Source organism: Camelus ferus, chromosome 5 (assembly GCF_009834535.1).
Source record: "Camelus ferus isolate YT-003-E chromosome 5, BCGSAC_Cfer_1.0, whole genome shotgun sequence".
NCBI lineage: Eukaryota > Metazoa > Chordata > Mammalia > Artiodactyla > Camelidae > Camelus > Camelus ferus.
The window spans coordinates 47575104-47590122 of NC_045700.1; the positions used below are offsets into that span (position 1 = coordinate 47575104).

The 15019-nt window shown below is 40.4% G+C and overlaps 1 protein-coding gene across 3 annotated transcripts in view; it reads right to left on the reverse strand.

The window, feature by feature from the left end:
• Positions 1–609: 609 nt before the first annotated feature.
• Positions 610–15019, reverse strand: part of WIPF1 (WAS/WASL interacting protein family member 1) — a 117200-nt gene continuing 102790 nt past the window's right edge. For 2 of the 3 annotated variants that reach the window (XM_032479717.1, XM_032479719.1), the window contains exons 5-8: positions 11812–12588; positions 7831–8040; positions 6980–7093; positions 612–3679 (exon numbers count right to left, since the gene is read on the reverse strand). In XM_032479717.1, the coding sequence (XP_032335608.1) occupies positions 3624–3679; positions 6980–7093; positions 7831–8040; positions 11812–12588 (1157 nt within the window). In that variant the 3' untranslated portion in view covers positions 612–3623. Of the gene's footprint in view, positions 3680–6979; positions 7094–7830; positions 8041–11811; positions 12589–15019 lie in introns of all 3 variants that reach the window. The other variant, XM_032479718.1, reaches the window with a different exon arrangement.

The window sequence follows — 15019 nt, forward strand, 5'->3', positions numbered from 1 at the left end:
GGTCATTATATAAACATTTGTTTCTACTAATAGTGGTTACCACTTAAATTGAGTGCTTAGAATAAGTCAGGCTAAGTGCTGAGTGCATTATCTCATTTAATGCACTTATTAATACTATAAGATAGTCTCTCACGTTCTAGATAAGGAAACTGAGGCACAGAGTAATTAAGTGACTTCCAAGGAAGAGATGAAAGCAGGTCTTCCTAATCTCTTAACCATTCTACTATATTAAGATATGTATACACACACATACAGAGCAGATAATTTTTTAAAAGTATCAGGCCTCCTAAATTCCCACTGACCTTTCCTATATTTATCAGTGTCAGTCATAATCTTTGTAAATTATGTCTTCCTTTGCTTCCACCATCCATCTTTTACCTCAGAGTAGAAGCATTTGCCTCAAGTAAACTGACAACAGATTTTGACTACGATGCAAGTTCTCAGGAAAAACAAGAAAGAATACTTACTTATTCCATGGACCTCCTTCTTCTTTTTTTTTTTTTTTTTAATTTGTCTTTCTTTACCAGAGTATAAAGCAGAAAACAGACACTTGCTTTTTCATTTATATTTACACAGATGATACTTAGAATAAAAACCACCAGTTGACACTCTTACCGTTCTGCTCTTATTTATTGTCTGGCTAACTTTCAAAAGACACAGATGTCTAGGGTAGACCCTATCCCACCATTTAAACCATCCTGATGACATAAGTACCAAAATGTGCATGTTTACATAGTGCAGTGGTATGAAAAACATTTTCTTCCTTTACAGTCCCTGACTATAAACAGGGAAAATCAATTTCATGCCAAAAATTTTTGGGCACTTTAACAGTCATCACATTTCTGCTAATAAAATAACAAAATTGGTATTACAAGTTAAAATGTAAAGGCCTAACAGTTTTTACAAATACGCAAATAATCTGCTACTTAGACATAAAAAGTCAAGTTCTTTCATATCACCAAGTAAGGCACCATTGGATTAAACATTTTTCTTGGTTTTTACTAAGTAAAATGCATATTGAAATAAATACTGAACACTGAATTTTAATACTGTAATACATTTCAATAAAAAGTGATATGTGAATATTAAAATACTGTATTGCATCTTGAATACATTTGTCTGAAGTTTTTATGGGGAAGAAAACATGTAAGCTCTGGTTTCAGGAAAGAAAATATTAATTTTTGTGATATGCCACAGTTGATTTTAGCATACAACTTACTCACAGTTTTGGATGTGATTAGGTTTCTAACTTTCAAAAAAAAGGATGTACATGTATTAATGGAATATTCACTTTAAAAATGCATTCTAAAACACCTCTATCCTGGATGAACAGCAACTTTGAGCTGTGACCCTGTTTCAAACTTAGGATGGCACCTGCAAAGTTGGAATATACAAAGAAATTGGCCATTCTTACTAAACCTTACAAAAATTCAGACCCATTTTCTTCAGGCTAGACTATACTCTGCCATATTTGCTGGGAAAGCCCAACTCTCTCTTTTCTGAAGTGGGTCACTAGGCTTTATTTTATCGTAGGGGTTTTTATCAATTATTGATACCCAATCAAAGAATTCAAAATAAAATGATGCTGCTATATTGCCAAAATATTAGAGATTAAAAAATTTTTAAATACTTTGCCAAGCTTGTTACACCTTTTTATTTCTTGATTCTCTTTGTGTAAAGGGCACCAAGTGAATGTATGAAACACAAAGGGTAGGGGAGAGAGGGGAAAAAAACCCACATTCTCTAATGTAGTAATAATAAGCCTAGGAGTGTGGCAAGGAAAGTTATAAAAATACAATATATTCAAATGGGCAACTTCATAATTTATTAGACATCCCATTTATTAGAACTCTAAGTTCTTCTGCTTTTATATAAATGAAACAATTATTCTATAAATAGGAATGCTTCTTGCAAAATTTTCTTTGGACTGATTCTTGTTAGCGCCTACCAGTAATACTTGAATACACAGAAACCATGATACAAAGTTTAGGTAGATATACATATACATATATAGCCATGTGCTTTTAAAAAATAAGTAATGGTAATTTTAAACATAATCAACCATATAAAACATCTAAATGGAAATCTTTTTTTCTAACTCTATAGCTAGATTTAAAAGTCCCAATAAGGTTTTGTAAACAAAATCATACAAAAAAGGCAAGGCTGGCTCACCACTATGGTCCTTTGGGGGAGCTTTATTTTTTGCATAGCTCCAAGGCAAATGATTCTCCCAGGCAGATTCAAAACAAATTCCCTCCCATTTCCAGCAGCAATCTCTTTCTCTCTACCTCATAAGCATCAGATTTAGATTTTTAGCGTTTTTGCCCATCAACTCAAATCTGCTCCCTTCTTCCACGTATCTGGTTTGCTACCTTCCCCTGACTTCCCCCCACAACTATGGAGCCTATGAGCTTCTCCGCCCTAAGGAACAATATGGGCTAGAGAGGAATGAAGTCACTTCAAATGCATATGGCAGGAGGCCAACCGAGAGGTGAGCTCAGAGCAGCTGGTTCTGAGCCCCAGAGCCCGAATGGCTTTCAGTCTCTTTCCAATGGCTTTTATTCCACTTGGCTGTAAAGCCTATTAAAACCTGACCTTGGTACTGTGAAGCAACACTTGTATACAGATTTCAAGGGAAGAGGGGAAAATAAGGCAGCAAAATCCTAGGTCAAGCTGCCAAACAAGGTGTTGGGTCCTAACTTTATTTTTAGTTACCTCTTGAATTGCTAAAGCTTAACTTGCCTTTTTTGGTTTTTAAACAAGAAGTTTTTGCACTAGCCTCTATCTTCTAGACCTGCGCTGTCCAATATGGTAACCACCAACCACATGTAGCTACTGAGCACTTGAAATGTGATAAGCCCGAATGGAAATGTGTTCTAAGTGTAAAATACACACTGGATTTTGAAGACTTAGTACCAAAAAAAAAAAAGAATGTAAAATATTTCGTTAAAAATGTTATATTGATTGCAGGTTGAAATGATATTTTGGATGTTAGGGTTAAATAAAATATATTAAAATTAATTTCACCTATTTCTTTTCCTTTTTCAATGTGGCTGCTAGAAATTTATAAATTGTGTATGTGGCTCACATTATATTTCTATTGGACAGCTCTGTCCTAGAGCTTACCTCAGACCGCCAAGGACTGGACATCCTGTAACCGCAAACATTTTACGTGAGCAATTTGCTTAGGTGGTCTGTGGTTCAGGGAAACAGACAGGAGGCCAAGCATGCAAAAAAGGCATGGAAGCAAACAGCTCTCAGGAACTTTAATATTGTAGTCTGTAGCAAATAAGCAGTGAATGTTTGAATTTGGTTTGTTCAAAGTTGGGACACAATTTATTTCTGCCTACTTGCTACAAAAGCCTATAGACCCCCAAGAAGCCAACACCAGCAGGCTATAGCTAAAGCAAGCGAGAGCTTTGAGAATGTACACAATATAAAAAGCGAGGTGCATTTCTTTACTGCATTCCTACCCTGCACACACGTATTCCCATGTCACTTCCCTTCTTCCCCAATGCCAGTGTGCAGGGGACTAGGGAAGACAAGGGGAGGAGGCTGTGCGCCTCTTGGACAGCAACAACAGAATAAGCTCTTGGGCTTGGGTGGAGAAGAGCAGGTGAGGATCACCTCGGGATGGGAGGAAGGGGTGGGGCACCCCTTTCTCTTCGGTTGGATCCACCTTGATGAAAAAAATAGACAAAACATAGATTTTAGTTAGAAAGTTTATGTTCTCACTGTAAAAATTCAAGGATGATTGCAAAAGTACCCACTACACCTTCCTGCCCCCACCATGACCAAGGCTATAAATAACTAGCACATGTGCATGAGAAATGGAGGGAAGAATCAAGTAAGGATCTGAACAAACTTTACGAGAGAAGATGACCCACCACTGGCTACTGAGTACTTGTGCAAAGTTAAGAAAGTTTTTAAAAAATTACTGTTTTCTCATCACAAACATAGTATCTGGTTATTATAGATAGAGAAAATATGTAGATAAGCAAAGCAAAACTTCACCAATGCTTGTCCCACCAGAGATAACCAATAACATAATGTGTACATTTTCCATTTATTTTCTGTATATAAACAGTTCTTTTTTCTTCCAAAAATAGGATCATACATTGTCCATTTCAACACTTTTCAAAGTCACTACTCTTTACAAATGTATTAATGATACATTGTGTTCTATTATATAAGTCTACTATAGTTTACTTATCTAATCAATCCCCTTTTGTTGGGCATTTGGGTATCTTCTAATTTCTAAACAATGCTTTTTTCGATAACAGCTATCCTAATAGGTATAAAGTGGTATTTCACTGTAGTTTTGTTTGCATTTTCCTAATGATCAGTGATGTCAAACATATTTTCATGTCCTTATTGGCCATCTGTATATCTTCTTCTGAGAAATGTCTATTTGAGTATTCAACTCATTTAAAAATTGGGTTATTTGTTTAGTTGTTGAATCATAGGAATTCTTTATATATTCTAGATACTAATCTTTTATCAGATATATAATTTGCAAATATTTTATCTCATTTCATAGGTTTTTCTCTTCACTCTGTTGATAAACACATGTTCTTTTAAAAACTATGTGTATTGGTGAGCTATCAGCACACCATAGCCAGGTTTAAAATCCATTCATAATTTTAAAATTCATTTGTCTCATGCCCATCTTTTGAGGATCTAACAGGTCGAAATGAAGCCAGGTGCTCAGATGCCACAAGCAGGTCTACCAGGGGCTTGTGTCAAGTGTCAATCGAGTAGGTCTGCCATGGCCACTGCTCTGAGACTCAGGAGGGCTGGCACTGACAGATTCCTCAGCAGGCAGCCGCTTCCCTGACCAAAGTAGCCCACTAAGGGATTTCCGAGATAGAACACATCTCTGAGCAAGGGGAGGAGTTAAGAGGAAAATACTGGCAGTCTTGTTACTTTGCCTCTTCCTTTTTTCATCCCAACCAAATCTTTTCTTGGACATGCACCCGGTTTACATCTGGATGTAAACCAGCCATATGTCATGGAGTCTTGACTATCAACTGACACACCACAAATGGTTAGCAGCCTTGTGCAAAGCTGCAATTAAGTGGCACTGTTCAGGGTTGTCTGGGTACAGGAACAAAATAAGACCACTCCATTGTATTTTAACCATTATCATTATAAAATGTTAAAGATGCCTAATGCTAGAAATATTTTTAAAATCTACAAAACCATTTTGGGGGGCAGTGGAAATTAATTCACCGATTTAAGAAATATTTTTAAATGCCTAGTATATTTTAAGCTCTGTGCCACTTGAAGAAGACACAACAGTGAGCAGGACACAGTTCAGTCCTCAGGTTGCAGACAGTCTTACAGGCAGGAGGCTGGGGGAGGGAATGTGTTCTGCTATTAAATTCAAAATCTAGAGAGGTTGGGAAGGATGGTCCTGTTACTGACTTAACCATACAAATAGCACAGAGAGGGTCGAGGGGCAGAGAGAGAACGCAAGGATATCAGTCCCATGTGAAGACTTACTTTTCACCAAAAAATTTCAACCACCAACTCCTGTATGATAACTTTATCACAGTTATGCCTCTTTTATTAGGCACCGTCTAGAATGCTGTATTTCACATAAATAAGTTTTTCTAGGAATTAAACTTTTCCTTTCAAGCAGTGATTATTGTTTACTTCTGGCATTTTTTTTTTCAGGGAAATATTTTCTAATTCTTCAACAGCAGCACAAAGCACAATTTTACTTGTTCTTAATACTCCTACAGAAACATCTGGTATTGTCCAGTGCTGTCATACCTAGCACAACTCTGTGTCCCTGGCTCCTCCTTTGACCCAAGACTGCCATCTATCTCTTCTCCCTGAAGTCAGTGATTTTGCTTCCAACCAACCTTAACTTCAGCCGGTATTAATCTGCTCTAAAGGTGGGAACTAACCAGCCAAAAATCAAGACTTGTGTGGTGAGAAAGAGTCCGTAGGCTCAGAGTATGTGAAGGAACTCTGCTAGGGAGTGAGGACGTGGCTAGGGACATCGTGACAGTGGTCTGACATGCTCAAACACTTCTTCTCCACACCTCTCTGGCTTGGGAGTTTGGTTCTGAACCTAAGGCTGTTACAAGACCGAGCCTCATCAGTGATACATATACATTTTGTGCTAATTCTTTCTTAGTTCTATACATTTACTGTTGTGAAATATCAGTTTTTCTATTTCCTCCTCTTCACATTTTGCCCCCTACTGGGGGAAAAGTGATTCACTTCTTTATGGTAGCATTACATCTACAAGCAGAAAACCCAGAAACAATCCAAACGTCCAATAATGGCAAACTAAATTATCATATGCTGACTTGATAGAATCCTATAAAATAAAAACTATGTGATAAAATAGGGAAGTGTTTACTCAGCAATGTTATATAAACCTCACCACCAAAAAAACCCATACTCTATAATTATAACGATATAAATTAATCAGAATTAGACAGATAAAAATTAGAAGATAACTTGGTAAAATGAAAATATCTGTTATGTGGAGAGATTATGGGTTACTTAAAATTTTCATGTGATGCTCTGTAAAGCTGTAATTAAAAAGATCAAAGCAGTTACAGTGAGTTTTGTTCTAATTAATTAACAAGACATTTGCTAGTCTCAAAACTAGTAGGAATAGAAGATTTCTCTAATTGTACCATCTTAGGAAGATCAAAATGGGGAAACATTGTCCAAACAAGCAAAATAATAAAATGTACAAGCAAACTAAAGGTATTTTGAGCTTAAAATGACACATTAAGATAATAATTTCTCATACGTATTCTGGATGTTTCCATTTCCTTCACTGAGTGTAGAAGGGGAGTGTACTAGAATTCAGATAGCTCCAAATTCAGGAGTGATTTCTCTGAAATCTCTTCACTCCAGGCAAGCGGCCTGGATTTCCTATAAAACCCCTCAGCTGTGTATAATTCAGGCTCTCAAGTATGAAGCCACCCAAAGCCCTTGTAGAAATACTCACTCCGGCTTTCATTTCTTGCCAGTTTACTGGGATAACTTTTGGTTGTTGGTACATATGGCTCTGGAGGTGGCAAATCCGAAATGGGATGGAAGTAGAATCTGCTTTCCCACTCATCTGGGAGAGAGAAACAAACAGTACCTTCAGTAACAGACAACCTGCTCTGAAGATTTATGTACTGAAGGGCGCAGAATGAAATACAGAGAGAACTGCAGAGATCACTTCTAGTTTTATGCCCAGAAGTTTAGAGAGAAGCTGACAGTGCGACAAATGTTACTGATGAGCACGCTGATAAAACAGAGTGCTCTGCAAATCAAACCAAAGACAGATCCAAGTGATCTTAATTGGAGTGACTAGGACTCAGCCAGTCCCTCTCAGGAGCTGGAAGCTAAGATTTGGGACACCTTTCTTAATTATTCCTCCACCAGTGGAAGGAATAACTAGGACATTCTGACAACAATGGCAGAGATAAGCCAGTTAAATCTGCAAGCCACTGAGCTCTTACCTACAGCAAACTCTTCAGAAAAGTAGGTAATAAGAAAGTAAACTATAAAAATGGTTCTTTTCAGAATTCTGGAATCTCTGGAAAATTAACCAAAATGAGACTCAAACAAGGAACAGGGAAAAATGATCTGCTTTTTGGGGGAGTGGAGGAAGGGAGACTACTATTTTTCATTTGAAATCATGGTGGGCCCTGGAATGGTTAGATAGATTAGTGGTGTGCAGTATGATTAACAGTGAGGGTCATACAAACAAGAAATGTTAATACAAACAACAAACGCAAACATCTGCGATTCAGTTGTTGTCCTGTCATATAGCTTGCATGTTTCCAAGGGGCTGGGACCATACCGCACCTTCACATGAAGAGTCTTGGAAGCCATTTCTAATTGTGGATGGTGGAGGTGGGGGAGGCGCCCCAGCACCAGGCCTGTCAGGAGGAAGAGGAGGCCGGGGCCCACCTCGGGGACTATCTATTCCACTCCTGGACGGCAACTGAGGGGTGGCAGGCAGGGCCCGAGACGTGCTGCCATTTCTGTTTATTGGAGGAGGTGGTGGGAGAGGACCTGGAGCAAAAGAAAAATGAGGTTTAGTGCTGTAGCTTATATCCTACATTACTGTTATCACAGTCATCATCAACATGCAGTTAATGAGCGCCTGCTGGAGACATGCCCTTTTACTAGAGAATACAGAGAAATGGTGGAGACTTCCTAGGAGAGTTAGCCAAGAAACGAGAAGGCACATATAAACACAGAAAGGTACAGATGTACACACATTGGATCAAGTGCACACTGATAGCTAAATGGCTGCTTGGCTTTGCATTGCATTAGTATTGACATTGGAGATGATACAGTTGAGAACAGGTAATCATCTATTTATACTGACTGTATACTTTAAAAAAAATTTAAATTCCTTTTAAATAGGTATTGAACTAATCACTGTGACATACTTATTAAGTAAATGCTTTTTTAAAAAAGAATTTTTAAAAAGAATAAGATAGTTATGAAGTTATTTTAGGTCTTCAGAGGGACTAAGTTCTTTAAATGCATAGTATTATTGCTAATTATACAAGCATGTTTCTGTGGTGCAGATGATCTATTTCCAGGCAGAAGCAGGATCAAGAACCCAAATATCAGCCATCCTGAGACCAGCAGGAGTTCCTTCTTGGTTCCTCCTCATTGGGGAGGCAGATTAGCACAAACAAACAGCTAATTGATGTGCCTGCTTATAAATGCTGGTGCAGGATCCTGGGCCCGAGCAAACTGGTTATCCTATGGAACTTGATTTCCTGTCTACAAAAGAGCACCTTTCTCACAGCACTGTTGCCAGAAATAATTAGTAAAAAAGCAAAATAAAGAATCCTATATAAGTATTTGGAACCATTTCATAAAAAAATGCAGTAGTGTGATATAATCAGAAAAGCTTAAGTTCTTAGAAAATTGAAGTAAATTATTCTTTTTGATAGTACAAAGGAACATATCTTGCTTTCCCCATCCTCCAAATGCAGAGGCTATTTGGATTATGAATACATTAAAAAGAAAAAAAGAACCTGAGCATTTCTCATACAAATCAAAATGGCCTTAGTAATTACCCCTGATCTTCAGCAGTGCGCTCCACTAGCAAGATGCTGACATTTTATGTATTTTATGTATATCTTATGGTGTTATAAATACCTCTTAGTAACTACAGATTCAGAATCCAACTAGAGGATCTCAACAACCCATCCAAGATATCCCTTCCTAGAAGTCTTTGCTCAGATCCTTGATGCAGGTGGGAAGCATGTCCAGCCCTGGTTCGTCTCTCAAGGAGTCTTTTGTACCTCAGCTGGTTGGGTTTATTTATTGCCCCATCTGCTTCTGATTGCTGGAGTCCCGGTCAGTATGAGTAGATTTATCAGAGGAAGAAGTGGCTCACATGCTGTGGGCCTAACGTCAGTGGTTGTACCACCACGTAACTGTCACTAACTGCCAACTAGACCTCCAATACTATGTAACCTGATCACTTGCTCTCTTTCAAAGTAACTGTTCATGTTCTGAACTCTCTCACCCTCTAGCCCCCTGCTCCAAACCTACGCAAACATAATAGAAAACAGACTTCTGTTTCCTGTTGGTGGCATGGTAATAAAAATGATCATTTACTGAATGCTGCTCCGTGCAGCGAAATAAGCTAACCATTATACACACTTGTCTCATTTAATTCTTACAACAACCCTGAGGAGTACAGGGACAGCAGGCAAGGTCTCAGAAGTGTTGGAAGGTTAAAGAGCCCCAAGTCAGGATGCTAATAAGTGGAAGAGTAGGATTTGACTCCAAATCTGTCAACTTCTAGAGCACTCCCCTAGTAATGAAGCCAAGCCACCTCTCAAAATACAGATGGCCCTTGATGACCTCTCACATGTTCCTTGTGGAACTGTAAATTGGTAGGAATTTTCTAGTGGCCAATTTGGCAGTATCTATGAAATCCGTAGTTTACTATGTACATCCATTGACTTAGAAATTCCAATTCTAGGAATTCATTCAAAGGAAATGCATAGAGATGTGCGTAGATATCTAGCTGAAGGGCTGTATCCCTCCATTATCTGCAACAGCAAATCTCTAGAGATGGCCTGTATGACCAAGTGACTTATAAATAAGCCAAGGTACTTTTGTAGGATTTAATGTTAAGCAACCAGGAAAAGTCAGGTTGTAAAAGAATAATCATATCAGAAAATTTTAATGAGATATTGTTAAATAAAAACCAAATTGCCAACAGTATATGTAATGTGATACTGATTTTGTGAACATGTATATATATGAATTTTTAAAAGACTGAAAGGGTATATATAAACAATGTTATATCTGGATGGTGGTGGTGAAAAGATTGTAAGTGATTTTTTTTCTTTATACTTTTCTGTATTTTCTATAATAAACAAGTGTGACTTATGTACTGTCAGAAACAACGACCATTTTAACTATATGTCACTGCCTGTCCTGTTTGGGGGAATAGTTAATCTGTTGATTCATACATTTGGTAGAGCCATGCAGACAGCTCCTCAGCCACTTTGGGGGAAAATCCACAGCTGTTGGATAAGAAGAAAATGTTGCATTTCATTCATCTGACTACTTGTTTTTATTTAAGAATACTTGATGACATGCCACAATGTCTAGGGGATTGCATTGAACTGACTGGTAACTTTTTATATTTGTAGCTGACTCTCCCTGGCAAAGCCATTTGAAGGAGTGGTTCTCAAACTTTGCCACACATTACAGTCACTGGGGAGCTTCTAATTATCCTGATGCCCAGTCTGCAGCCCAGTCTGCAACCCAGACCAGTGAAACCAGAAGCCTTGGGATAGGGACCCAGGCACTGCGGCCTTTAAAGCTCCCCAGGTGATTCAGTATGTGATCAAGTTTGAGGACTACTGGTTTTAAAAATGGTGTTCATTAGGTTCCTGAAGTCACAGGGTCAAAGGTCAGTTAGCTTTTCATACATCAAAAAATACCCCATTTCCAGACATCTTGTATGTATGATAAGGTTAAACTTGAAAAGTAGAGAGTTCTTCAGAATCCATCAACAACCAAAAAAAAAAAAAAAAAAAAACCCGAAAAAGCGCCTAATACAAGTAGGAGAGAGAGTACAAGCTCCTTACGTTTCATTTCACAGGAAGAACTCTGAAAGTTCTTCCTTAGACCCACATTGCTCAGCCCTGAGTTGGGGCACAGATGGGCTCCAACAGGTCCTTCAATCCATGAAACAGCAGGCAAAATTTGAGCTTATGGTTATGAGCTTTTTTATGGAAAGGCCTTATACCTTTATCTGATTCGCTGAGGGAATCTATGGGCCAGAGATGTGAACAAACAGCAAGATGGACTCTACTATGTGTCTTAAACCAGCAGGGAAGTCGCCTCAAAGCATGACTGATGAAAAGAGAAGTACCGGAGACATTCACTAGCCCTAAATAACTGCCTTTCTGGTTGGAATAATGGGCCCTCCTGCAGGAGATGGGAAATTTAGTTCCCAGTTGAGACAGCAAAAGTTCACTTCAGGGACACAGAGGAGTGGAGTGATGAGATGGATGGTGAAAGTTCTAGCCTCTTCTTTATTAACGTGGCTAGGGATCTTTTAACCTTATTGGTTACTCAGTCTCCTCACCTCTGAAACATGGACAGAAAAACTGGTCCCTCTCTCCTCTGAGGTTCACGTGAGGTCAAGAGGAAATCTTAGGACTTATGTGTCATTTAAAAGATCAAAGCAGCCTCAGAGTTCCCTTAAAGCTTCGGTGGACTCGATTCACGTCACTGGTGACTCCGGGGCCGGCGGGGATGTAGGGGGACGGCCCACCGCACGCCCTGCCATACCTGATCTTCCCGGCGGGTCCCTCACCGGAGGAGGGGGTCTCTCACTGGGCGGGGGAGGAAGAGGGCCCGACCGTCCTGGTGAGGGCAAGGGAGGCGCGGACGACGAAGACGAGAGGGACAAATTGCGCTGCGGAAGCCTCGGGATTTCGTCGCCACCAGCGGAGCCCGGGGGCAGCGGGGGAGGGCCCGGCCTGCTGGGCGGCGGCGGCGGCGGCGGGGCCTGCGAGGCGGCGGGCGGCCGCGGGGTGGAGGGCACCGGCGGCTTGCTGTTCTGAGGGGGCGGCGGCGGGGCGGCCTCCCTGTGGATGGAGGGCCGGCTGCCCACCGGAGGGGGCGGAGGAGGGGGTTTGTCCTCCAAGGCCCGGCTCGGCGTGGGGGGTAGGGGCGGCCTGTTGGAGAAAGGCGAGGAGGAGCCTGAGGGGGTCTGACGTACGGAGCCTCCTCCGAAAGCAGCACCTCGGTTTCCGGGGAAAGGCGGGGGAGTCGGCCCAGGGCTGGGCTGCCTGGGGGCCCCGGGCACTGGGGGGGACCCCCGGTTGTGCAGACTCGACTGAATGGGTCTTGGCGTGTTGGGTACCGGAGGGGGAATGTTATCAGGCTTTGCGCCCACGTCGGGCCTAGGGGGAGGCATTCGGTTCCTCTGAGGCTCCAGGTGTCCGCTTCTGAGGCCCGGAGAAGGCACAGGGAACCTCCCTGGGCCACTTGGGGGTGAGAAAGGTTTGGCAGCCGTGGCTCTTCCTCCTGGTGGCAAAATTGGGGGTCGGCTTCCTCCAGAATCTGAAGAACAAGGGGGAAAAATCAGAAAATTAGGAGCCTCAAAGGAAATCAGAGAACTAGAGTATATTGCCAGCTACTGGAAGTCCTCTCTTGGATGCTATAAAGTATAGGTAACTATTATTTCTAGGAATTAGGTTTCGTGTGGTCCTTTCTGGAGACGGAGGAGTAGATCACAGCTCTCTGTTTCTCTTCTAGTCCCAGATTCTACAACCCACGAGCTTCCAAAGTGATTCTGGAGAGATCTCTTGGCATTATGTATGGACAAGAACCAGGATGAAGTTGGTAAGTTCTGGAGAGATCCCTGTTCATTACCAGAGGGCAAGAACAGGATGGCACTGGCACATGAGAGTTCTGCTAATGATTTTCTCTTCTCCGGGTCACCCTCTCTGTCCCCTCGCCCTGCACCTCTCAGGTTTGAAAAATAACTTAGCCATCTTAGGTGAAGAAATTAGTTATCCCAATATAACTTTATATATGGGAGGGCTTACCTAGTCCCTTTGAAGAGAAATTTCCAAGAGAAGATGAAAAAATATAATGGAAGAGTTATAATTGAAATAAGAAACTGTCAAAGGAAAAAGAAACTGTCAAAGTTTAAGTGAAAGAGTTGACATCAGTGGATGCTCTTGATCTGCAAACAAGTAGGCAGCTATACAACTTTTCTCCCTACTAAGCTCAGCTTCCACATCAATACTGACAGGACGGAACAATCCTACTACACACTTAATATTCAGTTGCTTTGGTTCAACAAAGGGAAGAACTAAAGAGGAATCAAAGTTAGGGAAAAACTGAAACCACCACCCCAGAATCTCTTAGAACCCAAGCTAATTCTCAAAAAATGCTTAGCTTGAAAACTAGTTCAACCATGAGCTAATTAATGTACCAAGTATTTATTGAGTACCTGCTATACTATGTATCAGCCATTCTAGATGTTCTTCGAGATGGAGGAGTAAACAAAATAGAAAAGATCCAGCTCTCTTGTAGTTTACATTCTAGTGGGGAAGATAAACAATAAACCAGGAAACATACAAACACTTTCAGATCATTGTAAGTACTAAAAAGAAACCAAAATAGGGTCAATGAAGAGTGCCCAGAGAGGCCAGGATAGCTGGGGTGGGTGTGGATGGCTCTTCTGAGGGTATGACATTTAAGCTGAGGCCAACCATTGAAAGAGGAGGAAAAGACGTGCTTTAGTCTGAGGGCCAGCAAGTGCAAAGGCCCTAAGGTGGAAATGAGCTTCGGGTTACAAGATCAAGGTTTACGTGCCTGGGGCACAGTGAGCATGGAGGAGAACCCTATGAAATGTAGCCTGAGTAGCCAGCAGGGGCCAGGTCATAAAGAGCCTTGTAGGCCAGAAGGAATTTAGATTTTATCCAGGGCACAATGAGAGACATTTGGCTGGATTTATACAGTGGAGTAACGTGAACTCTAGAGAGAATTTTTTATTTTGACGTTAGTACTAGAAAAAGCTGTAAGTTACTTGACTGTGCAGTATATTTCTATGTCATCCACTTGTGATGTTATATCTTCCAAGTTCGGATTAAAGGTACAGCAACTATCCACATATACATTACACAGACAGGATCTAGTAGGTGGATGCTATACTATGAACGCGTATACTTCTGGTACACCATTTTGTGTGCTAACTTAAATTCCATATGCATTTTATCATTTCATTTCCTGTTGCCTTTTGCCTGAATTTCTCCACCTATTGTTAAAGTACTGAACATATGCATTTGTCAGCTGCCTCAGATCCTTTTGGTTTTAAATAAATAAATAAATTTAAATTTAAATGCAGATCTGGCAAGATAGGATCCCTCATATTATTAAGTCTCTTCCTAGATTTTTGACCATCCAAAGTTAAAACAGTCAGAGCTAAATAATCCCTGAGGATTCAGTAACTTTATCTTCATATGAATATGAGAATTTTATACTTTCCCAGTGGACATTTTAAAAGACCATAGAATTAGAAATAAAATTCTTCTAACACAATAAACATTAAAAAATAAAGTTTCATGATAAAGTTTCTTGAGCTACTGTCACAGTCAGGGGAGAGAGCCTCATGCACTTCGTGAGGTTTTTCATTTAGGCATGACCAGGTTCAACTTTTCTCTGCCATCATGTTCACAAACAGTCCTGTAGGACTCCTTTCCATGGCTTTCTGCAGAGAATACTTAGAATCACTGGCCCCCAATTGCCAAATGTCTGTCATACAAAACACCTTTTTTAGATTTAGTGAGATATGTAATTCTATTCCATGTGACATGCTCCACCATGTGTTTGACAAGAGACTCACAAGTATTTACTATACTAGACAGCTGGGTCAGACTATCTCACAAAGAAAGCTGAATCTGCCAAGGCACCAGGCAGTTTCCAGGGGTGGCAAGGTCCATTTGCTCCTTCCTTTTCTTCCTACTCTATCTCACCCTTTAGA